General features: G+C 41.7%; 1 protein-coding gene and 1 long non-coding RNA gene across 2 annotated transcripts in view; one reads left to right on the forward strand and one right to left on the reverse strand.

Annotated features, from left to right (window-relative positions):
- The window catches only part of LOC116421302, a 58999-nt gene that overhangs the window by 33687 nt on the left and 538 nt on the right, over positions 1 to 24774 (forward strand). Inside the window, exon 2 of the long non-coding RNA XR_004231615.1 lies at positions 12530 to 12604. This is a non-coding gene — a long non-coding RNA (uncharacterized LOC116421302). The remainder of the gene's footprint in view (positions 1 to 12529; positions 12605 to 24774) is intronic.
- The window catches only part of CDH3 (cadherin 3), a 47891-nt gene continuing 30759 nt past the window's right edge, over positions 7643 to 24774 (reverse strand). The window contains exons 5-16 of the mRNA XM_031950095.1: positions 20622 to 20777; positions 19683 to 19827; positions 19291 to 19463; positions 17360 to 17488; positions 15928 to 16113; positions 14673 to 14917; positions 13409 to 13554; positions 12614 to 12838; positions 11562 to 11768; positions 10946 to 11076; positions 10441 to 10587; positions 7643 to 8577 (exon numbers count right to left, since the gene is read on the reverse strand). Of these exons, the coding sequence (XP_031805955.1) occupies positions 8368 to 8577; positions 10441 to 10587; positions 10946 to 11076; positions 11562 to 11768; positions 12614 to 12838; positions 13409 to 13554; positions 14673 to 14917; positions 15928 to 16113; positions 17360 to 17488; positions 19291 to 19463; positions 19683 to 19827; positions 20622 to 20777 (2100 nt within the window). The 3' untranslated portion in view covers positions 7643 to 8367. The remainder of the gene's footprint in view (positions 8578 to 10440; positions 10588 to 10945; positions 11077 to 11561; positions 11769 to 12613; positions 12839 to 13408; positions 13555 to 14672; positions 14918 to 15927; positions 16114 to 17359; positions 17489 to 19290; positions 19464 to 19682; positions 19828 to 20621; positions 20778 to 24774) is intronic.

A 24774-nucleotide genomic window follows, 5' to 3' on the forward strand; every position in this document is an offset into this window, starting at 1 on the left:
ATGATTGTCAATTTCCATGGTTCCACCTACCAAATACCTATATAAAAATTCCCTTCAAGCACCACACCGTCATCTCCTATATGCTCATCTCATTTCTCTCTTTTCATCCCAATTGTCTAGTATACAACCTAATGTGTAATAAATGCTAAATGAATGCCTTTTCATTCATTTGTTCACTTACAGGCTGCTGCTTACACATCATCCCCTTTCTTCTCCCATCATGAATTTTTCAATTATCCTTAAATTATCTCCAACACTACTCCCCTGCTTATATGCTAGACTCATCTGTGTGCTAGATGGGGAGTCATAGGAGATAAAGCTGGAAAGATAGGGTGGTACCAGATTGTGGAGTACAAGCCAGTTTAGGCAGGAGTCACTGGTAGAGACTGACCCTCCAATTCTTGTCTGGTCAATTCTGCAGGGAGCTTCCAAATTGAGTAGATTATCTAATAGTGAGGAGGACGTATTCTAAGTTTTATTTAGGTCCAGAGTTAGAGGACCACATGAAGAGGGTGGGGGCTTCAGGTCAGATGGTGAATAAAGGCTTGTCTAATTGCCGAAAGGGGACTGGGACACTCAGGAGGTTTGAATTTGGTCTCTCTAGACCTGCCTCTATCTCTCAATACCTGTAGTACTTTGGGTGTAATTAATGTTTCTGGCCTTATTTCCTCATCTATAAAATGTAGGGGTTGGACTAAGAGCCATTCTATCCAGAGAAAGCATTTATTAAGCACTTACTATATGACTTAATTATAGTACCTTCTCTCTGCTAGGATACGCAGTGGTTAGAGCACTGGGCTTGAAGTTAGGACCTGAGTTCAAATATGGCTTCAGATACTTATTAGTGATGCAACTCCAGGTAAACAGTCATTTAACCTCTGTTTGTTTCAGTTTCCTTTTCCATAAAATGGAGTTATTGTAAGAATATGAGATAATAATTGCAAAACACCCGGAAAAAAAAATAAACACTTAGCATAGTTCCTGGCACATAGTAGGCATTATATAAATGTTAATCATTTTTATTATTTACCCTGTAAATAATTTGCTTCGTCTATATTTCTTTGCATGTTTTCTCCCCCATAGGCTTGTAAGCTCTTTGAGGGTAAAGACTGTCTTCTGCCTCTTTTGGTATCCTCAGCTCTTAGCTCAGTCATTAGAACACATATTAATAAATGTAAATTAATGAGGGTTTATTACCAATCTGGATATTAGAGATAGTCTCTTTCCTCAAGGAGTTTTCCTTGTAAAGAGGGAAAGCTACACTTAAAGATGGGCTAGAGAAGGAGAAATTTAGTGAGGGCTTTTGTAGCCATTAATTATCTAGTTCAATTTCCTTATTTTGTCACTTCGGAAACTGAGAGTAACCATCAAATACTGATTGATTAGCAGTAAGAATTCTAATCCAGGTCCTCTGACAATAAATTAACAGTGAAATTATTATGTTATTATACACCCCATTATTTTGCCCCTCTTACTGAGGAGAAAATGTAGTCAGTGACTTGCCCAGGATCACAATATCACTATAGGTCACACAGATGGTATATGTCTCCAGGCCCAACCCTCTGTCCCCTACTGTATAAGTTTGGAATACCCAGGACAGATGGGAAACTTAATAATATCAACAATGACAATACCTACCAGCATTTCAATAGCACATATTATGTGTCAGACACTAATATTGTGCAATTTTGGGACAAGAACTATTTGACAAAAACTGCTAGGAAAACAAAAACGGTATGGCAAAACTAACAATTTACATGGGATTTACATGAATTGATGCAGAATGAGCAGAATCTGGAGAACATTGTACACAGTAACAGCAATGTTATGCGATGATAAACTTTGCATGAGTTAGCTCTTCTCAGCAATACAATAATCCAAGATAATTCCAAGGGATTCATGATGAAACATATCCATCTCTACAGAAAGAACTGATTGAAGTGTACTTTTTTCTTTTCTTTTTTTTTTCCTTGTATTTTTTTCTGGTCTGTTTTCTTTCACAACATGACTAAAATAGGAATATATTTTACGTGATTGCACATGTACAACCTATATCACATTGTTGACCATTTCAGGGCAGCAGGAGGGGAGGAAGGAAGAGAATTTGAACTAAAAAAAATTTTTAAAGGAATTTAAAAATTGTTTTTACATATATTTGGGAATAAATAATTATTATTAATTATTACTTTAAAAATACTTTACAAATATTGTCTCATTTGATCCTCACAAGAACCTTAGATAAGTAGGTGCTATTATTTTCCCCCTCTTACGGATGAGAAAACATAGGCAGAGGTTAAATAATTTGCCCATCTACAAAGCCAATATATGTGACACAGTATGTCAGCACAGATCACACAGCTAGCATGTGCCTCCAGGCCCCCTCCTATCCCCTATGCCACCAGATGATCATTTGCAGTATCTATACTACCTATTTACAAGCATGTCGGCCACAGATCAGAAGATGTATCTTTAAAACCGTGTCAAAGATCCAGGACTAGAGTCGGGAGCCCTTCCTCCAACCAGTAGCTGCTGGGAAAGGAGTGAGCCCTATAACTTCTTCCACAAGTACCCCAAACCCTGGACTCCCTGCCAATCTCACCCTACTTCTTTCCTGAAGGAGGCATAGCTGCAAGCCTCCACATGCCTAGGTTGCTAGGCTTGAGTTTCAGAAGCCAGATTCAAATATAAACAATAGGAAAGGGATCAGATTTCACAACCTCTGAACTGGGGCAGAGGTTGCAGAATTCTCAAGCCATAATAAACTCTAGATCGATTCTGGGGTCTCTATTGGGAACCCCATGAACACCTACTGATGCTGATGGGGGATGGAGGAGGGAGGAGAGAAATTTTTTAAATTAATTTTTAATTAATATACTGTCTTCTCACCTTTCCTTTTCCCTTCTCCTGAGAGAAGCCATGAGGTGGTGAAAAGCGGGCAGATCCTTCCCTCCAAGTCTTGGTGTTTTATTTGCCAAATGACGACGCAAGAGGAGGGGCTTGAATCTTTTTTTGTGATTTGGGCTGCTCTCTGACCCCTTCTCAGGGTGATATTAAAGCTAATATAAATTGAAGAAAATACTACATTTCATTTGGAAGCTGGTAAAAACAAATAAAAAAATACTTTCCTTCTAGGAGCATTAAAATTGACATTGAGGGCTCCCTGACACTTATCCATGGAACCCAGGTGAGGATCATATCCAGCTTTCACATGCTGGGATCCTTTGTCCTTGAGCATTTACATGGGTGCTGCTACTGGGAGCTGCTCTCTGCTTCCCTCTACTGGTCAGAGCAAGGGATAGCTTGTCAGCTCTTTTAAGTCAAAAGAATTTATCAAATACTTACTGGCTTGCCAGACATTGTACTTAGGGTTGGGGGAAAAGAGAAGAGGGCCTTGGATGCTGAAATGTTTCAGAACCTAAATGTGCATGAAGAAAGCTGTAGAAATTTCTCACCAGAAAAGCGCTTTTTGGGAAGTGAGTCTAGGAATGGGAAAGGGGAACACATTAGAAGGTGGGAGTGGAGGGGTGGGGCGGTGGGGAGGCGTTGCTTCCCCCCCCCCCCTTTTGTTTTTAAGCTGGGGAGGAGCTAATTAAGCCTCTTGGTTGGGTGTTAAATGGAGGAAGTTTCTGAAATCAGGAAATAAAAAGGATGGGGGTGGAATTTTCCCATTGTCTAGGATTTCTACATATTGGGCCATCATCTGTCCATAAAGGTAGAAAAACTCGTACTTTGGACCACTGTTGATGCAAATCCTTGGGGAGGCTGAGAAAGCAGCAGGAAAAAATGTTTCTCCAGTGATTATCACCCTAATGGGCCCCTTCATAGACCATTAGGAAGTATAATACTTGGCTCACTGTGGGGGGTGGGGTCTGGAGCATGGGGGCAGGGGTGGGTCCCTTTTTAAGAGTATGCACCAATCCCCAGAGAGAAAATCCTATTTTCTAGGTCCCTTTCCCTATGGCCCAAATACAGTGTGGCCCAAAAAGCTTGGTTAAAGCCAGTTTTTGAAACACTCTGTTTTGCTAACTAGGTTTGTTCATCAGGGAAGGGAAAACATTTCCCATCTCTCACAAAGGTGGTGGGGTGTAGAATGTTGTTTTACCCTAATGGGTGTGGCTTTTACATCTCTCTGTTGCAAGGCAGGGTTGGGATGGATTTATTGGAAAGTGACTGTTTTATTTTCCCAAAAGCATCCATAAAATTGAAGGACTTTATTTTTAAAAGTAGTGTTGCTCAGCATTTTTATGGAAATGCTTTGTATAACTTCACATGTGCCTTCTCAATGGGGGCGGGGGGGGGGGCGGGCAGAGAAGGCAGAGAATCTGGAACTCAAAGTTTTAAAAACAAAGGTAAAAATTGCTTTATATGTAACTGGGAAAAATATAAATTAAAAAAAGAGTTGCTCAGTGATAAACATTTTATAACCCCCAAGTCCTATACAACTTTTGGTTTGAAATCCATTGTGTGGGAATTTCAGCACATTTGGTGGGACAGAGATATATTCTGGATCTGACTCCCACATGATGAACCTTTTCTACCTATGCAGGTCAGCACCTTCTCTGCAATTTATACAGAAGAGGTCTGAGATGTTAAATGACTTACCCAATGTCACAAAGCCAGTAAGTAGCAGAGACAAGATCCCAGGTCTTTGAGGTCAGCCACTTATTATTCAGTCATTTTCAGTCATGTCCAACTCTTCATGATCCCATTTGGCAGAGATACTGGAGTGCTTAGCCATTTCCTTCTCCAGCTCATTTTACAGATGAGGAAACTGAGGCAAGCAAGGTGAAGGGCTTGCACAGTCACACAGCTAGTACTTGTCTGAGGCTGGATGAGAACTCGGAAAGATGACTATTTCTTAACTTTATCCACTTTACTACCTAGCAGCCACTATGACATGCAGCAAGTGGCCCAAGTGGTAATGGTGACTGTAATAGAATTCAATTGCAATTCTCCATGTTACAGCAAGAATTCCATTTTTTCTATCTACAACACATGGCAATTTTTTCAGCATGAAAATTACCTTTCATGACATTGTCCCAAAATTTCCCCCATCCTCCTTTCTGCCTTAATTCTGAGATAACTCTTACCCTGGATAGATGGGGTCCATCAGGATATATATATATATATATATATATATATATATATATACACATATATAATTTTTTTTTTTTGACAAGGCAATTGAGGTTAAGTGACTTGCCCAGAATCACACAGCTAGCGTTAAGTGCCTGAGACCTGAACTCAAGTCCTCCTGACTTCAGGAGCAGCACTCTATCCACTGCGCCACTTAGCTGCCCTCATCAGGACACTTTTTAAAGTGTTCTGTGATCAAGTTAGTTTAGAGAACACAGAACTAAAATCACCCCTTTCTCCAACACACCTTCCCTTTGCACAGTGTGTCTATATATAGATATGTAGACATATATAACTATCTATATGTTTATTTGTTGTTCAATTGTTTCAGTTGGACCTGAGTTTTTGGGATCCCATTTGAGGTTTTCTTGGCAAAGATACTGGTTTGCCATTTTTTTTCCAGTTCATTTTACAGATGAGAAAACTGAGGACTCAGTCCCAGCATGAAAAGAACAGAACTGGACCTCAAACACAGTTCTAGAAACAAACCATACTCAATCCCCTAGGTAGAAGGGGGAAGCTGTCTGAGATTCTCTTTCAGCCTCATTTCACAAATGAAGGACTGAGCCTTCATAACAGGTTGTGACTATCCTAAAAAAGTTCATAGGTGAGCAGAACCTACGTTTTGAACTCCCACAAAATCCAGTGCCCTTTTCCCATTCCAGGGCGCTTCTGTATCTTTATATCAAAGCGCTGGGTCAAGTCCCATTTAAATTATGTTTATTACAATCCCCCCCAAAACTGGATTTGGTTGAGCTGAATACTTAGCACATTGAAGGCATATACCAAATGCTTCCTGATTTGATTTTTAATCATTTCATCCTAGTTCCTTCTCAAAGCAATCCGTAGAGAATCAGATTTGAGTCTGCTCTGGTCCCCTCTCCCAAATACCCAGAGTGTCTGGAAAGTTGGAAGGCCAGCTTCAACCACACAGCTGAGGTACTCCTTATCTCCTCCAGACTTGGAACTCAAGTTACGGAGTGACAGTTTGTACAAGGGAAGATCGAGTTTCTTTCTTTGCTTGGATTTGTAGAAAGGGGAGGGGAAAGCCCCAGATAAGGGGATGCAGGTGTGAAAAGACTGTGAAAAGGGCCAGGACTTTTGTTGTTGGGTGGCAGCCCCAGAAATCCTCAGAAAAGACATCTAATCCTTTCCTAATCTTATCAGAGGCCCAAGATGGGGGATTTCCAGGAGTGGAGTCTTACCAGGAACACCCTGGTACCAAGAGGCAGCCAGGTGGTAGAATAGACACTGGAAGACTATATTGGGGGGGGGGGGAGGGATAAAGTAGGAGGGTAGCCCTAGATCCTCCTCTGATTAAAGGAGCCAACACAATCCCCACAAAGGATCTTCCCATCCCTCTCTCATTGCAACCCAATACTCCCCCACCCTTCTAAAACTAAACCCAAAACCCTTAAGTTAGTGAATTTCTAAGGTTCACAGGCCTAGAAGTAAGTAGCATGGACTTATTCAGACACTCACTAGCTGTGTGACCCTGAGCATGTCATTGAATCTTAGTTTCTTTACTTGTAGAAAAGGAAAAATATTTTAATAGTGTTTATGTCACAGGATGGGAGGTTCACAAGAATCACAAGTAGCTGGTCATCCTGCCATTTAGGGGAGGGGGTGGGGGGGGGTAAGAGGTGAAAAATTGGAACAAGAGGTTTGGCAATTGTTAATGCTGTAAAGTTACCCATGTATATATCCTGTAAATTAAAGGCTATTAAAAAAAAAAAAGAATCACAAGTAGCCCAAGTGATTATGAAATGCTAAATAGGATCACCAAGGCAGTGAGAAGCATCAGAATCAAGATGTGAATGTAGGTCCTCTGAATTCAGAGTCGGTAATCTTTCCTACTGGCCATTCCTTATTGTAAGGATCAAATAAAATGATAAAAGTGCCATAAAAATCTATGTGAATATTAAACATTATCATCTTAAACAACCCCTCCTTTACTTTTATCAATGTGTTAAAAAGAAACCTAGAAAGAGGTTAAAGAATCTGGGTTTTGGCTAACCCATATTAACAAACCTCTTCCTTAAGCCCGAGTTTCCTTAACTGTGGGAGAATAGAAGCAGCTAGGTGCTCAGTGGATAGAGCCCAGGTCTACAGTCAGAAAGTCCTGAATTCAAATTCAGACTGAGACACTGGCTGTGTGATCCTGGGCAAGTCACTTTTTAGCCTCAGTTTGCCTTAACCCATTGGAGCAGAAAATGGCAAACCATACCCATACCTTTGCTAGCAAACCCCCAAGAACAGAATGGGCCACAAAGGTAACTCAACAGCTCACAGAAGGGGGATAAGTAAGATTACTTGCTTCCAGGGTTGTAGTGAGAAGTGCTTTGTAAACATTTGTAAACAAATTAGGGCTTTGTAAACACTTAAGGGCTAGAGAAATCTCACCCCTACAGAATAAAATCACTTGCTTGGACCCTCACTTCCCCTTTCTACTTAGGAGAGAAGGAAAAGAGAAGTTCCCCTTAGAAAATTCTACTACTTCCTCCCATACTTTTGTTAAATTTCTTTAATAAAAAGTTTTGGTATTATTTAACATGACACTTCGCCTACTTCACACACACATACACACATATATATTTAAAAAAAAAAACACAAAAGTAATCTACCAGTATTCTATATAAAAAATGCTGTCATTGTCTTAGGAAAAAACAAAACAGAACAAAATAACCTCCAGTGGCTATTTGATGGAGATGATTTCATCATCTGGGCTCCATCCTTTTCTCCAAATGCAGAAAGAAATGAACTAGAGATGGCCAGCCTCTCTCTGGCCATTGTTTGGCTTCTGTTTCCAAACATAGGGCAGAAGAGAATGGAGAGATGACCGCTAGTAGAAGCAGCCATAGTGCATGGCTAAGTGTCACTCTGGGCCTTCAGAGGTCCGGGTAAATGGCCAGGAGGCAGCAATGGGCAGAGATTTAGAGTAGGACGAATGTTGATCATCTCCAGATTCAAAGAAGGATCCCAGCCCAGTCTGCCATTTTTCTTTCCTTGGGAAGAGACAGATCTGCTATCTAGGCTGTCCTAGGCCAAATTTCCATCAGATTCAGCCAGGTTTTTAAGTGAGAAAAGTGCTCACATTTAAGTCACTTTCTTGACAAATTCAGGAGGCTTGAAACAAGGAGTCACTTTATCTCTGAGGTACAGCGGGCTGCTCGGAGGAGCGGAGTCCGGAGAGCAAGAAACAAATTCTGTCCTGGGCACAAAGGCCCTCCACTAGTCATCTTCCCCTCCGCCGTACATGTCGGCCAGCTTCTTAAATCGATTGCCCCACTCATTCAGATAGTCGTAATCCTGGTTCTGATCCGAGTTGGAAGATGTTAGGGAGCTCAGGGAGGCTGCGTCCGAACCGCTTCCTTCGTAGTCAAACACCAGCAGGGAGTCGTAGGGGGGAGCCGTGGGGTCACTGTTGGCTGCTTTCAGGTTCTGCAGAACACAGAGCACCCAGGAAGTTACTAAGCCCAAGAGGCAGCCTCTGCCTTCCAACCTGCCCAGCAGAGCCACCCCCTGAGGAGGGTCTGAGGGTCCCATTGCCCAGAGAATGGCTATGGAAAGTGGGGATCCCTTTGTCGTGGATAGCCTCCCCTCCCAACCACTCCTGGATGGTTGTGCCTAAGAGACTAGAAAGTCTAACAGTAACTGAATGTAAATATGCTACATATGATATAATATGGATTCATTTAATATATTTAACATAACATAATGTTACATAATAGAATATGTAACATCACATATGTATATTTGTATGTGTAGAGGATGAGGGAGGGACAAACAGGTAGGTGGGATGGGGAGAGGGAGAAAAAGAGAGGAGGAGGAAGGGAAAGACACAGAGAGAAACACACACACGAAGACAGGAAAGACAGAGACAGACAGAGTGAGACAGAGAGACAAAGACAGAGACAGAGAAATGAAGAGAGATAGAAAAACAGAGAGAGAGACAGAGACACAGAGAGAGAGAGAAAGAGAAAGGGAGAAAGAGAGAGAGAGAGAGAGAGAGAGAGAGAGTCCAGATAAAGAAGTAAAGAGCCAGAGAAAAGTGACTTCCTTTTGTCAGTGAAGTAATAATAGGGAGCCCCATTAACACTTTTAGTTTGGGAGGAGCTGAATGTTCCATCTCCTATTACCTTCACGTACAAATTCAAATGAAAGCTACCTTTACATTGAGAATGACTGACAAAGCTTTTAAGCCTCCTTAAAGCCTTGTCTCAAATGACAGTTGTTGTTTTCCCCCCACAGGTGTGTGTACAGTTGAGTTGGGGCTAGAGAATGTTACTGAGTAGAAACCAAGCTGAGATCCTGAGGCGGCCCCTCAGAACAAGAAACAGGATAGGTACATTTGGAGAAAAGGGCTGCCAGCATTCCCATGGGGTCTCCTGCCTCCTTGTAGCTTACAGGGAAGCTATACTTCCTCTTACTACTCCCTCTTAGAGGGTCAAGGGGCCAGCCGGTTTCTCACCTTGACATCCTGGCTCCTTCTGGCCCAGGTAACAAAGATTAAAGTCGCCACTTTACAAAAATTGGAAAAGTGGAAGGTCAAAGATCCTACGGATGTAAAAGTGACTCAAGTCACCTAGTCCAAAATGCCTCATTTTATAGATAAAGAAGAAGAGGTCCAGCATCACAGTGGTGGCAATGGCAGAACCAGTATTCACACCTAAGTCTCTTAACTACAAATCTAAGGCTCTTTTCTTGGTGCCATGAAGATGAGAGTCAATAGCAAAGGCAGAATCAGAACTGAGGCATTTGGAGCTGTAACCCAAGACTGTCCCTCTGTGTGTTTATTGTTGAAATTTTTTCCTTATTATTGACCCATGATAGAATTAGAGCCAAAGGGCAGAAAATAAGTCTCCCCAAGCTGGACAAGCAGCAAAGGATGCCGGGTTCTTTACTGTATGACACATGCCCTCAGATGTAGACCAGTCTTTGTAAAAGGGAAGGAGATGGTGCATGACAGGGATAGAATGCTGTATATAGTGATGGACTGGCTCAGTTTTGTTGAACTGTTTCCCTTTTTGTTATAAGGGATGATTCTCTTGGGGCAAGTGTGGGGTGGGGAATTGGGGACTGGGGGTTGGAGAAGAGAGATATAAAGATAACACACATATATATACACAAACATATATAATACGTATATATGTATGTATATGTGTGTGTGTGTGTATGTGTGTATATATATATATATATATATATATATATATATATATATATATATATTCAAAGAAGAGAAATTGAAGACCCACATTCATCTGATGGACCCTCTGGGAGAAATAGGGTAAATCCTTTGCTCACCTCAATGATGAAGTTGCCAATCTCATCTGGGTTGGCTGGGCGTGGCCGGTAGAAGGGGGGAGGGATGAAGGTGGGTACCACATCATTTCTGAGGATTACTTCAGGTCGGGCATCCAAGCCCCTATGAAGCTGAGTAATGTCATAGTCCTTTTGAGGAAGAAAGAGAACATATGAATTAGGGGCCCAGCCTTGAATCCCAGGCCTCCCAACCCTGCCACCTGTCTGTTTGGTTTATGTAGTGAAGCTCAGTTGGGGGGTCTGGGGTTTCTGAAGCCCTTGTCATATCTCCACCATACATATGACAGAGGGGATCTTGGGATGAATGAAGAGAGCTCAGAAAATTGACTTGTGGGGTTAAGAGAGACCACAGGAAAGTTTTAACCATCTTTGGGTTAGATGGGGATCATTTCTATAAAGTATAGGGAGTAGCCAATGAATTCAGGGTGACTGAGACAGGGAGATTCCCTTCTCAAATCCCAACTCTCTGAACATCAGAATCTCCAACCTGGTCCTCTTCACCACCGCCTTCCTCTCCATAGTAGAATACGTTGTCCCGGGTGTCATCCTCGGGAAGCAGGAGGGGCTCCTTCAAGTTCCTCTTCCTTCTCACCAACAACAGGAGGGCAAGCAGCAGGACTGGAAAGGAGAGAGCATAGGGCTCCAAATCCCATAAGGATAACAGTAGTAGCAATAATAATGGCAGTTAACATTTACATAGCATTTACTGTGTGCCAGGTGCTGTGCTAACAGCTTTACACAATTTGGTCCTCACAACAATTCTGGGAGGTAGGGGTATTATCATCCCTATGTTACAGTTGAGGAAACAGACCAAGCAGGAACATTGGTGGTTAGAAGGCCAAATGACTTGCCCAGCATCATACAGCCAATGCAAGTCAGAGGAAGGCATAAATTGAGGATTCCCAGGTTCTGAGAGCTGCCTCATAATTAAGTAATAAATGATACCTCCAGCACCTAGAACAGAGCTGAGATATAATAGATGTTTAATAAATGCTTGTTGACTGATTTTTTTTTTTTAAAAAGCACAAAAATCATGTAAAAATCAGTGATTTGGGAAGAGGATGTTCCTAGACTTTCAGAAATTGCATACAGTAAGCACTCACTCAACAAGGCCAAAACAGCTCCCAGGACAGGCAGGACAAAGCCGCCCTTCCAGGCTCCGGGACAGATGGAAACGTGGCCCTCACAGTCACACACTTTTGCCTTGATCACAGTCAGCTGGTCTTTGCCGTGGTTGTCATACAGAGTAAGATGGACTTCATAATCATCACTCTTCAGAAATTTCTTCAGTGACAAGGCAACAGCATCTCCTGTGGGGGGGACATTGTGGATGTCTTAACGTGGAAGGACAAGGCAATAAAACTCACAGCCTCAGATGTCTAAGCACAAAGTGTGGGTAGGAGAAACTGGATGGTGAGAGACCTCAAGAACTTGTTGGAAGAGCTGGGGATGGTTAGCCCGAGGTGGGGCACGGGGTCATTGGGAGTCAGGATCTCTATTGTTTTCAAGTAAGTATCTAAAGAGCTGTCTTGTAGATGATAAACTATACTTGTTCTGCTTGGGCCCCAAAGGGGAGGACTAGGAATGGTGAGTGGGGAACAATGAGTTAATTTTAAAAATAGGTAAAATTTTAAAAAAATGGTGGCTCTTGCCTTGATAGCTAGAAAAACTCCTTCCCAATCAGATGAGAGCTATCTATGAAAAATGGAGTGGGGCTACCTGGAGAGAAAAGGGTTTTTCTAGCTCCCTTAGGTTTTACAAGTAAAAGCTGAATGGCCTTATTTATCAAGGATGCTATGGAGGAGATTTTTGGGTTCAGATATAGATTGGACCAGATGGTCTCTGAAGTTCCTTTCAACTCTGAGACTTGGAGGTAGAGATGAGGAACATTTATGCAACATTTCCCATTCACAATGGATCTTATAAGTATTCCCTCATCCTGTAAGACCCCTGTGAAGTAGGTAACATAAGTATGATTATTCTCATTTTAAAGATGTAGACTCAAAAAGTCAGGAAGGGAAGTAAAGGCTTTACAGGTGGAAAGAAAATACTTCATGTTTCTCTGCTCTAGGGGCCTAGGGAGCTCAGTACTGGTGATGGATACAACCTCCCTGCAAACATCAAGGACAACAGCTCTATACTTATAGTAAGTTACCTCTCTCATTCATTTCCGCATTCCAGTAAATATCAGAGTCGTGGGTGAGCTGGGCCCGGAAAGGGGTGGTATGCGGGGGCAGGTCCTTGTCCGTGATGTTTAGCACCTGGGGCACAGTATTTTGGTTGCAGACGGTGATCTGGCGAAGCTCCGGGATGGGACCGTGGTCATTCACGTCCAAGAGAGTCAGCAGGAGAGTGCCGGTACCAGTGGCGGGAGGGATTCCTGGTTACAATTACCCATACACATATACATGAGTGTTTTATGCCTGAGGACCACTCTGGGGCTGAGTTTCTGGGTTTGGGCCCTCACCACCAGGGATGCTTTTGTTAGTCTTTTTTTTTTTTTTTTGCTTTTGTTAGTTTTGACCTCTAGAAGAAGCTCTAGGGGAACATCCCCATCCCTTCCCATCTCTCCCCACCAATTGCACTAGCATCTTTCAGTTCCTCAAATACCTTCGTTATCTTTACTCCAACACTTCCAAGACTAGGACACAACCCTACCCAGGATTCCAGGATGACTAGTGAGGATACAACTGTGCTAATGTTAGCACATGTCCATACCCACATACAACCTTGGAATACAAGGCCAAATCTTGGAAACTGTCAATAATCCTTTACTACAGTCATTTATGAATTGACATCCTACTGATCATTGGAAATTATTTACTGAACCAATAAGATACAACACAAGAAAAGAGAGAGAGAGAGAGAGAGAGAGAGAGAGAGAGAGAGAGAGAGAGAGAGAGAGGAAGAGGAAGAGAGAGAATTCTGTTATATGACTGGGAACTCTTACCATCATCAGTGGCCAAGACTATGACCTTGTAGGTGTTATTGGTGACAAACATCTCATCTTCCCTGTCTAGAAGGCCCTTGGAGGTGATATCTCCACTGTCTGGATGAATCATTAGCCACCCTGCAGGGTCACTCAGAATTTGATAACTAGGAAATGAAAGCATAAAAATAAGTGAGAAACTATTCCTGGAGGGCAGCACAGCCTATTTGGTTGTTTGGGAGTGAAGAAAGGGAAAGGACCCTTAGCCAGGTAGAAAAGAGACAAAAGCCTTTTCAAATGTCAAGCCCTTCCCCATTCCTAGTAGCTCTATCTTACCTACTACCCCCAAGGTGAGGTGGGGGAGGGCAGAAAAAGCAAAATTACTTCAGAGATTTGGTTCAGCTCAATTCTATTCCTTTCAAGGAGCATTTACCCAGCACCAGTGCTAGGCACTGTGTTAAGCTCTAGTATATAAACTCTATAAAGAAAAGCAAAAATAATCCCTGCCCTCAAGGAGCTTACCATCTAATGGGTATCGTCTCTAATTAAGCACTTACTATGTACCAAACACTGAACTAGGGATACAAAAATGAATAGGTCCAACAATGACATCCTTCAGGGAAGGCTGGGGAAGAAGGGAACAAACAACATGCATAAATATAAGTAAATATAAAGTTCCATAGAATAGACAAGGACTCAGCCACAACTTTGGCACATATTAGTGGCGTGATCCTGGGCAAACCTCCTGAATGTTCTCAAGCCACTCTCTAAAATTACTGGCAGAAACAGTTTTGTGAAAACCAATCAAATAGCAGCAGGGGAGGGCAAGGGGGGCGAGGAAGGAAATCAGACAAGACCTCATATAGGATTTGAATCTTGCGTAGACTTAGGGATTCCAAGAGGTAGAGATAAAAAAGAAGGAATTGTGCGGGGGAAAGAGGGCACAGACTGTGCAAAGGGATACAGAATGAAATGAATGAATGAAAAAGCATTTTTTAGGGGCCTTTTGTACAGGAAACAGCAAACAAGCCAGGTTGGCTAGAACATAATGTGTAAAGGGAGAGAAATGGGAAAGAGGCATGGAAAGAGAGGTTGGGTCAGGGTGTGAAGGGTTTTTAAATGCCAAACAGGGATGCTTTAGAACATTATATTCCCTTTCTCATCAAGAGCTGGGAACACAAGAAATGGGGTTGTGTGCAGTTCAAGAAACACATGCTGTTGTAGGGATACATCTCAGACAGAGTGGAAGCTGCTAGCTGCTGGGCAAAAGGTCATTCTGAGATACCTGAGCTTCTGGTTTTGCTGTTTGTCAGGGTCCTGGGCTGCGTAGGTGCAGATTTTTTCCCCTATAGGTGCACCCTCATGGATTTCCACCACTTTAGTGGGTGGGAGGAAGGCGGGTGCTTCATTCACATCCGCCACGTGCACCGTCACTGTGGCTGTGGATGTGGGCAGCTTCACCACGAACGGGGCCTCATTGGACACCACGACGTAAAGAATGAACTGGTTCTTGGTCTCGAAGTCCAAACCCTGAAGGGAGAAACAAAAGGTCCTCATCCTGAGGGAGGTCCTCATCCTGCCAGAACTTTGTGGAAGGGAATGAGAGTGTGAGCAAGTTTCCCCTTAGCAGCACTCTGGGGTTGAGAGGGAAGGGGAACAATTGCACCTTTGAGACCACTGGACCCTAGGGACCCCTGCTGATGCTCTTCCTTTGCTCCCTAAGACTCCTGTGATTCTCTTCAGAGATAATGTGTGTAAGGTCCTCACAGACCAGATGGAGAACTAATAGTCTAGACATTTTTTTTCTGATTCAGCAAAAATTGATTAAGCAGCCATTCTGTGCTGGGTACAGATTTCTAGCATTAGGAATCCAAGAGAAAAATGAAAGGAATCTTCCCTTGAACAAACAAGTGAGCTGTTTTTTGTTGTTTTTTTTTTTAAATTTTATTTTTATATCACCTTTCTTTTCTATTATAAAAGTAAAGAGGTTTTTTTAAGAATGGATTTTTATTGATGTCTTTTGTTTTTCTCTCTCCTACATTTTCTTTTTAATCCTCCTTTCTCCCCCTTCCCAGAGAGCCATTCCTTAAACTAAATCTTTTAATATATATATTTATGTATACACAAATATAAAAAATTCAGCAAACTAATCAGTACAGTAAAAAAATCTTACATTATCTGCAACATTCTAAAACCATAAGCCTTCACCTCTGAAAAGGAGAAAAGAGGGCAAGTGTCTTAGTCCAGAGTTTTGTTTTTGTTTTTGTTTTGATGAAGCTATCGGGGTTATGTGACTTGCCCAGGATCACACAGCTAGTAAGTATTACTTATCTGAGATCACATTTGAACCCAAGTCCTCTTTACTCCAGGGCTGGTGCTCTTTCCATTGCACTACCTAGCTGCTCTGAGAGATTTTTTTTTTAAGTACTAGAAAAATATCCAGAAATCACATTCCTTGGTGAATGATCTGAGGATGCCTTTTCCTGGCTTTGTGTGAAAAAAAAAAAGGACTTCTGACCTTGGCTGCTGTATATGCTTACCTTCTTGGTCGTTAAGATGCCCTGGTTGTTCTCTGGGTCTGTAGTTATGGCAAAGTGACCCCCTTCATCTCCTTGTATGATCTGGTAAACTGCTCTCCATGCTGGTGTGTTGGAAGCATCCAGGTCTGTCACAGTCAACCTTTGAACTTCAACCCCAACCTTGTTCTCAGGCACCTCAGCTACATACTGTCAAAAGCAAAGAGTTCAGAGTCGTTTTAGACCCAGAGTGGCCACTTACCATGAGAAACCTAGTGTGGCCTCCACCCTCCTGCCCATTTCCCCAATCTCTAAAGAAGCCATTTTTTTTTTTTTTGTCCTGATTCCAGTCTCTTGAGTCTTGTTTTTCTGCCAAATCAAGAAGGAGCCACAAATGGTCCAAATAACCAAGGGGATACCTCCTATGGTAGAAAGGTCACTGGTCCAGATTATTAAGAGCCTCCCATAAAGTAGGAGGACTATTGGTTCAGATCACCCAGAACCTCCTGAAATACGGATACCCATAAGGTGGGAGGGTCATTGGTCCAGACCACCAAGAGCCTCCTGGGGTCCAGATACCCAGAAGATGGGAGGGTCATTGGTCCAGACCACCGAGAGCCTCCTGGGGTCCAGATACCCAGAAGATGGGAGGGTCATTGGTCCAGACCACCGAGAGCCTCCTGAGATACAGATACCCATAAGGCGGGAGGGTCATTGGTCCAGACCACCGAGAACCTCCTGAGATACAGATACCCATAAGGCGGGAGGGTCATTGGGACCTGTTGGGAACTGTTGGGAGCTTGAGGCCTGCTCTCTGGTCAGCTGCAGTCTCTTCTACCCATCTCTAGCTGAGGCCCAAAGTACCAGACAAAAGGATGCTGGTGGAGGGCGTTGAGAATGAAAGGCTGGCCTGATAGTCTCCCCTTTGGCACTGGGAGCCATCTGAAGGCTCACAGGAATAGAAATGTAGGAAACCTTAGAAGCCATAAAGACTCAACCCTTTATTTTACAGAGGGGACTGAGGCAGGGGTTGGGTGACTTGCCCAGTCACGCAAATAGGAAAAATCCCAAGAAGGAAGGCCTTCCTAACTCCAAGTCCATCCAATGGATCCTTGACTACACGCCACCTTGTGGCCCAAGAGGAATAGGAGTCAAGAGCTCCAAGGATCTTGGCTCAGAAGTGGTAGGTGGGTCCCGGATGACTCTTAGAGGTCATTTAAGCCTGAGTCCTTCCCTTTACAAATGAGGAAAATGAAGCCCTGAGAGGCGGTAATTTGTCAAAGATCTCATGAGTCATAAATAATAGACTTGGGTTAAAATCCAGGTCTTAAGGCTCTCTTCGGGAGACTATTCTGCATTGCCTAGGATGCTGACAGTGATTCCAGAAGGGCGCCCAGAAGGGGATGGTTTGGAGAATTCAGTCCTCCTCATTCTGGTGAGGAAGGAAGGATGTTACCTTTGGGGGATCAAATATAGGCGCATTATCGTTGGCGTCCGCAATCTCCACCACGGCTGATGCAGTCGTTGTTAGGCCTTCTCCTTCCATGTCTGCAGCCTGGATGGTCAGTGTGTACTCAGCCACCCTCTGTCGGGGGAAAAAAGGGAAGGGTGAAGAGTCCCATTCCAGCTGTGGTTGGAGAAAGCTCTCACAGGACTCTTACATTGCCAGCTGGAAAGAGCCCTACAGGACACCAAGCCCAATCACCCCCCCCCCATTTTTCATATTTGGAAACTGAGGCCCACAGAGGATGTGACTTGCCCTAATTCTTATTGATGCCCATGTACTCTGCCACTCAGTGACGTTCACAGTTCTTTAAATAAGATGCTCCATCTCCTGACTACTATGACCATTTTCTCTGTCTGTGCCCCATATTTGCTAGTCTCCCACCTATCTCAAATCTGCCTCACTAGCTCCCCAATTTCCTTCAGGCTCAGCTAAAATCCCACCATCTTAACATTAGTGTCACAATTAGTGACACATTGACACAATTAGTGTCAATTGGAGTTGAATATATTCTCCAATTATTTTGTCTCCATCATGTATGTACAAAGATGTTTGCACATCGTCTCCCATGTTAGACTGGGAGCTCTTTGAAGATAAGAATTGCTTTTGCCTTTCTTTGTATCTCTAGCACTAAGCATGGTGCTTGGAACATGGGAGGTGCTTAATAAAGACTTGATAACTTAATTTGCTTGAGGGTCTAAGTGATTCCAGAATTCAAACTCAGGTCCCAATCCCCAAATCCTATGCTCTTTCTACTAAGGTAAGCTCCCTCTCAGCCCTAGCTAGTACCACCATGGCTTATCTGATGGCACCCCGACATCCCTCTAGGGAAATGGGATTTGATTGAGTGTAGGAAAAAATACAAGTCCCACCAGGAGCCCACCTTTTCACTTCTCTCCTTGTGTCCTCCTGGACTGGGCTAAAGTCAGAACAGGGATATAACCTTACCACTCCTCCCTACCACCCTCATTTCCCCAATCTGATTTCTTCAGCCTTCATAGCCCACTAAGAAGGCTGTTCTGCTAGTTTCGCTTCCTCTCTGAAAAAGAATTAACCTAGTTATAAAAACAGTTCACCCCAATCAGCCCAAAGACACTGGTTTCTGGTCTAAAACTAAACTACAGTTGGGAAATAGAGAGGCAATTGAATTCTCAGAGTAATTACAATTACCCCTTCCATATTGGAGGGGAATTGGGTGGTTAGAGGTATGACACTTTGTGATTTGGAAAATCTGCATAAAACTTTTTTTGGCTCTTCTTACTAGAGAAGAAGCTGAATTTTTTCTTTCTTTGATAGAGCGTTGATATTATGTAATGTCATACATATATTTTATGCGTTTCTGAGTTGCTAAACTTTTTCTGTTTTGTCTTCTGGTCTTTCTTTATTGTTGCAATATTGTAAAACTCCCCCCCCAATTCCCATTTAATTACTTATGCCTACTGAACTCAAGTGATATTTACACTCCATCATAATGTGGAAGAGATAACTGCATCTAGTCATTCATTTGGGACAAACCTATGAATTGAGGTGTGATATAGTAATGATTCAATGTGACTGGGGTGGGGATTAGAATGCCTAAGGGGAAAATAACATATGCATTCATTTCACAGCTTCCTCTCCCAAAAATGAAGTTTTGGAGGGCTCATTTAGCAAGTGACTAATTAGACCAGCAGGATGCTATGTTAAGCAACCCCCATTTTCCCCCAGAAAACTTAGATTCTCCCAACTGAGAGCCTAGAGGGATTTGGGAAACACAAGGTAATGGCATAAATGCCCTCATTCTCCATCAAGGAAGTCAATGCACTTCTAGGTCGCCAGACTGAGTTTCTCTAGAAAAAAGGTTTTTGAATTTAAGGGGCAAAGAACCACCGTGATGGACTGACCTCTCTGTCCAAGCCACTGGCAATCACACTAATGGTCCCCGTCTCTCGATGGATGGTAAACATGTGGTCATGAGGTTCCTTGGGTTTCTGGTCCAGTATGAAGTAAGCAATTGCTCCATTGTGGGTGTTGGGATCATCCGCATCTGTGGCTGATACCTGCATCACAGAGGTACCTGGGGGAGAAAAAGAAGTGGGTTCTGATGCTACCTTGCTGGGAGACTTCATTTCCTGGACTAATAAATTACTGAACTGGAGGGAGGAAAAAAGATCAAGAGAGAGAACTGGATCCTTCCAGCTAGTCCCAGTTCCCTATTTCCAGGAAGGGAATATTATTCCAATCAACAGCATTAACCAAGGGCATGCCTCTGGTTTTTCCCCTTCTTCCCCCTTACCAGGCATGGCTCCTTCTGTGACGGTCCCTCTAAAAACCTCCTGGGTAAACTGAGGCTTGTTGTCATTCTGGTCAATCACCACAATGGAGATGTTCATGGGTTCTTCCACAGAGGCGCCATTTTCAGACACTGCATGTCCAAACAGCTGAGGGGAAAGATTTAGTATTACTTCCTTTTCTGGATAATAAAGGTGCTGGATTAGGCAGTTACTAAGGGCCCTTCCAGCTCTCTCATTCTCAAATCTAGGGAGTCTTCAAAGGAATATAGAGACCCTTTCAAAGGGAGTGTGTAAGGTCAAAACTATTTTTATAATACTATTAGACTTTACATTTCTAATATAGTCAATATCCACAAGTATAATTCACAAAAAAGCTCTTTGTATGTGTGTATATATGGGGGTTCTCCATAATTTTTTAAGACTCTAAAAGAGATCTGTTCTGACACCAAAAAATTAAAGAGGTGCTGCTTTAATTCTAAAATTGAAATTATAGTAAGTTCATTCCAACAAGTATTGTTCATTTGTTCTATTTCACAGATGCAAGAAAAAAATTTGCTCTCAAGGATTTTATTTTTCAGTGGGTGGGAGGTTGTACAATACATGAAAAATTCAAAAAGTGATTTCTGGCAGGGAATAGGAAGATGACCCATAACTGAGATGTCTCATAGATGGCCCGTGAACTGAGATTCGAAGAATCTAGAGAGTCTGAGAGGCAGACATGAAGAAGGAAGGGATTGCATGCATGGTGGTGGTAGTGAGGGGAACAACAGAAGCAAAGGCCTGGGGTTAAGAGATGAACCGGGGCACCAGATGATGGGGAAATGGGACTGGAAATCAGCTCTTGGCCCAGAATACCCATTCCAAGCATTCTCCCTTCAGGATGCTCTTCATTTCTATTCCTCTAGGTGGAGCATTTTTTTGAGGTCATCCAGGTAACCTACCTCATACTTGGCGATTTTCTCCCGGTCCAGTGGCTGGTTCACCAGCAACCATCCTGTCTCCTTCTCGATGGTGAAGACCCCTTCAGGGGGGCTATCAGCCCCTGGTCCCGTGATGCTGTAGAAGATCTTAGTGGCTTTGTCCTTGTTGGATTTGAGCTGGAAGCAAAAGAGAAGTTGAAAGGGGGTGATTAGGAGAGTCACAACTCCCAATGACATGGCACTGAAAGTTTACCAAAAGAGTATTATTATGCTCATTTTAAAGATGAGGAAACTGAGGCTGAAAAAAGCATCAACAACTTAATGGCAATCACATACCTATTAAGTGTCAGAGCCAGGATAGAAACTAAACAGAAATAGCTCCAGACCCCAGGGACTGTAACCTGAGCACCAGAAGTCAGGTAACTGGAAAACGATGGTTTTGGGGAGGGAGGGTCACTGAATTAACATTATAAATATCTTGGACTCTAAAGCCAGTTCTCCCACTTACTGACTGCATCACTTAACTACATACAATTGAGTTTCTCTATAAAATATGGGCAGCAACAAAAATATCCAAAGACTGGAAGGCCAGATGACTTTTGTCAGGAAAGGAAATTCCTTGTGTGGGAATTCCCTCCATTAAAGGATATCACAATTTATGTTTTGTTTGGTTTTCAATTATTCTACAGCCTCCCTCTCCCTTCCCCTTTAAGTTACATATATGCAATTTCCCACCCTTATCCCTCCTGTCCCTCAAACTTAGAATGTAAACTCCTAGAGGTCTGGGACTATTTTCTTTTGAAAATAATCTTTGTATCTTCAGTGCCTGACATGTAGTAAGTGTTTAGAAAATGCCTATAGAATTGAATCAATCTCCTAGCCCAATAAGAATTTCAATAAATTGAGTCTGAGATATAAAAGATTATGAATTTCAATGGCTTCCTGAGTTATCAGCTCTACCCAAAAGTTTTATGTTGGGAAAAAAATTAAACTAATTTGTCAGAAGTGAGGTTTATGTTTTTAACTTGTGCATTCCAGGTCACCTCCTGTTTCCTGCCTCCTCTCTATTCAATAAGAATTAATGATGGTGCACTAGATAAATTACTGCACTGAAAATTAGTGGGGCTGGGTGCTAGATCTCCTTTCTTTTTTTTAGTGATGTCATTCTTGGAAATTTCTATTTTTTTCTAATTAATTTTAATTTCTAAAGTTCTGGGTCTGAAGTCAGGAAAACCCAAGTTCAAATCAAATCCAATCCAAATTGTGATATCCTTTAATGGAGGGAATTCCCACACAAGTTCAAACCCACACACAAGCTGTGTGATGTTGGACAAGTCACTTAATGTGAAGACCACCTATTTTAAAATCAGCCGGAGTCAGGAATTCAGGTTAGGGGAAAATCGTCAGTCTTTATTCTCAGTGAAGAAAGATCGGAGGTGGAAGGGAATGGGCAATAGCAATGTGTGCAGCTGAGTCAAGAAGCTAGCTAGACCAGCAGCCACATGACCAGCAGCTCCCAGCATAGAACCCAGGCCAATCTCTCCCAGCTTCTCTTCCTGTCTCTCTCTCTCCACCCACCAAAATCGTCATTTCCTATACAACACATCAGGACTTGCACGGAGAGTGGCCGGGGGCCATTCTTTATCCAAGCATGTATATTAATAGAGTATAGTCCAATTATTATTTAGCCTCACATGCTTGGGACCTCAGTGCATCAACTCAAGCCTCAGCCCATTACAGCTTAACCTCTTTTTGCAATGGTTTCCTCAGCTATAAAATGGAGATAATAAGTCTTGCTTCCCAAGATCATTGTGGGGATCAAATGAGATAATATTTGTAAATCATTTAGCTCTGTATCAGGCACAAACATAGTATCTGCTATGTAAACATTAGCTACCATTATCATTAGCATTTATTATCTTTTCCTCTTCTTGCCTTTCCATTTGAACATTAATTAAAGAAAACCTTCATAACCAATATGCATAATCCAGGAAAACAAATTTCTCCATTGCCCATGTCCAAAAATGTATGTTTGTTTCTGCATCTAAAGTCCAACATCTCTGGTGGGTAGCATGCTTCCTCGTCAACTTTCAGACCCATAATTTATCACTGATAAATTCATACTGATTACACTGATATACATAATTTATACTGATCAGAGTTCTAAAATCTTTCAGTTTTTTCCTTTAAAATGTTGCCAATATATAAATTTTTCCCTGAGTTCTACTTCCTTCCCTATATCACTAGATACAAGTCTTACCAAGATTCTCTGATGTCATCCCTTTCATCATTTCTTAATAATGCAATAATATTCCATTACATTCAGATAGCATCACATGCTATTATTTTCCAACAATTAACTATTTTCCAATTGATGGACACACTCTTGGTTTCCAGTTAGTTGCTACTACTAAAAGAGTGGCCATAAGCACTTTGAATTCTTTAGGGTATAAATCTCACGGTAATGTAGCTGAGTCAAAGGTTTTGTGTTCCCACTATCTTTTTAGTCATAGTTCTGAATAAATATGATTCTAAGGAAGCCTGAGTTGTCGAGTTTCCAAAAACATCCTCTTGGAAAGACTAAATATAGCTTTGTGATTTTGTGGGGCTTTCCGAATTGTTGGCTCGATTTATATCTCTATCTGCGTGCCTGTTTTCTTACAGTTCCTTCCAACATTTTGTTTTTTTCCTTTTTGATCATTTCTGCCAGCCTGATGGATGTGAGAAGAAACTCTAGAGTTGAATTAATTTGTATTTCTCTGAGTATTCGTGGTTTGGAACCTTGTTTATAAGTTGGATTTCTTTTTGAAAATGGCCTGTTCATATTCTTTGACCATCTAGCTGTTGGGGAATAGTTCTTATCCTTGTAAATTTAAATCAATTTCTTATATATCTTGGCTATGAGACTTTTATTAGAGAAATTTGCTCAAAGATTTTTCCCAGTTACCAGTTTCTCTTCCAATATTACTGCATGAATTTTATTTAGGTAAAACCTTCTAAATTTTTATATAATCAAAATCATCCATTTTATTTTCCTCAACCTTTGTTGGGTCATGAATTCTTCCCCATTCAAAGATTTGAAAGGGAATTCCTTTGTTCTTCTAATTATGATGTCTCTTTTTACATCTAAATCTTATATCTCTTTGGAGTTTATTTTGATAAGTAGTGTGAAATGCTTGTCTTTAAGTTCTGCCAGATACTTTTCTGGTTTTTGTGAAATAGTAAGTTTGTACCTCAGTTACTAAAGGTCTTAGGCTTCTAAGTTCATTATTTCTAAATGTTGTATACCTAATCAGTCCCATCCTATCTTTTTGTACTTTCTCTTCTTTTTGCTCCCCATCCTCTTCTTTACAGATAAGGTGGTAAAAAGAGGGAGTTTGCCTGTATTGTGATCTATAAATGAAAGGGAAATGTTTCCTTTTTCAGTTATATTTCTTTTCTTTCCCTTATCCTATTCCTCACCCGAAGACCTTTTTCTTTCTTTCCTCTTAACACATCCCTTCACATTCTTATTTCTAGCCTTTGACTTTTATTTATGACTATTCCTTTAGTTCACCCCTCTATTAGCCTTCCTTGCTCCTAACACCTAGTTATCTTTTTGAATGTAATGAATGCGTATTACATACATACATATGTATGTATAATATATGTATATATGTAATTGTGTTCCATTTTCCTAGTTTGATGGAAGTGAAATTGATGGGATTACCATTCTTGCTATCATTTCTTCCATGTTTAAATATTCTTCATCTCATTCACCTCTGTAATATGGCAATGATTTTTTTCCCCCTTTTCTTCCATTTTCCTCCAATATAGTCCATGATCCCTCTCATTTCTATCTTTTTTTTGAAACCATTAAAATAAAACAAAACTATCTCCAGAGGACACTTCCATATCATATGATCAAGAAGGTAATGAATCAGACATTTTTTCCAATCGTCACAACCTCTCCAAAATAGGAACTATGTACAAGAGACAAAGCAGTTTCAGAAATCTCAATTTCAGAAATTTAGAACACTCAGAATGAAAATAACATGAAAACTCAATGACTTTAGCAACAGTAAATTATAATCCCTGACTCACACTTCATCCCCAGCTGTCCAGACTGTGGGCTGCACAAGTTGATCCAGAGGAAACAGAACTCTATGCCCTTTCCCTCCAGTGTCTTGAAAAT

Source organism: Sarcophilus harrisii, chromosome 2 (assembly GCF_902635505.1).
Source record: "Sarcophilus harrisii chromosome 2, mSarHar1.11, whole genome shotgun sequence".
NCBI lineage: Eukaryota > Metazoa > Chordata > Mammalia > Dasyuromorphia > Dasyuridae > Sarcophilus > Sarcophilus harrisii.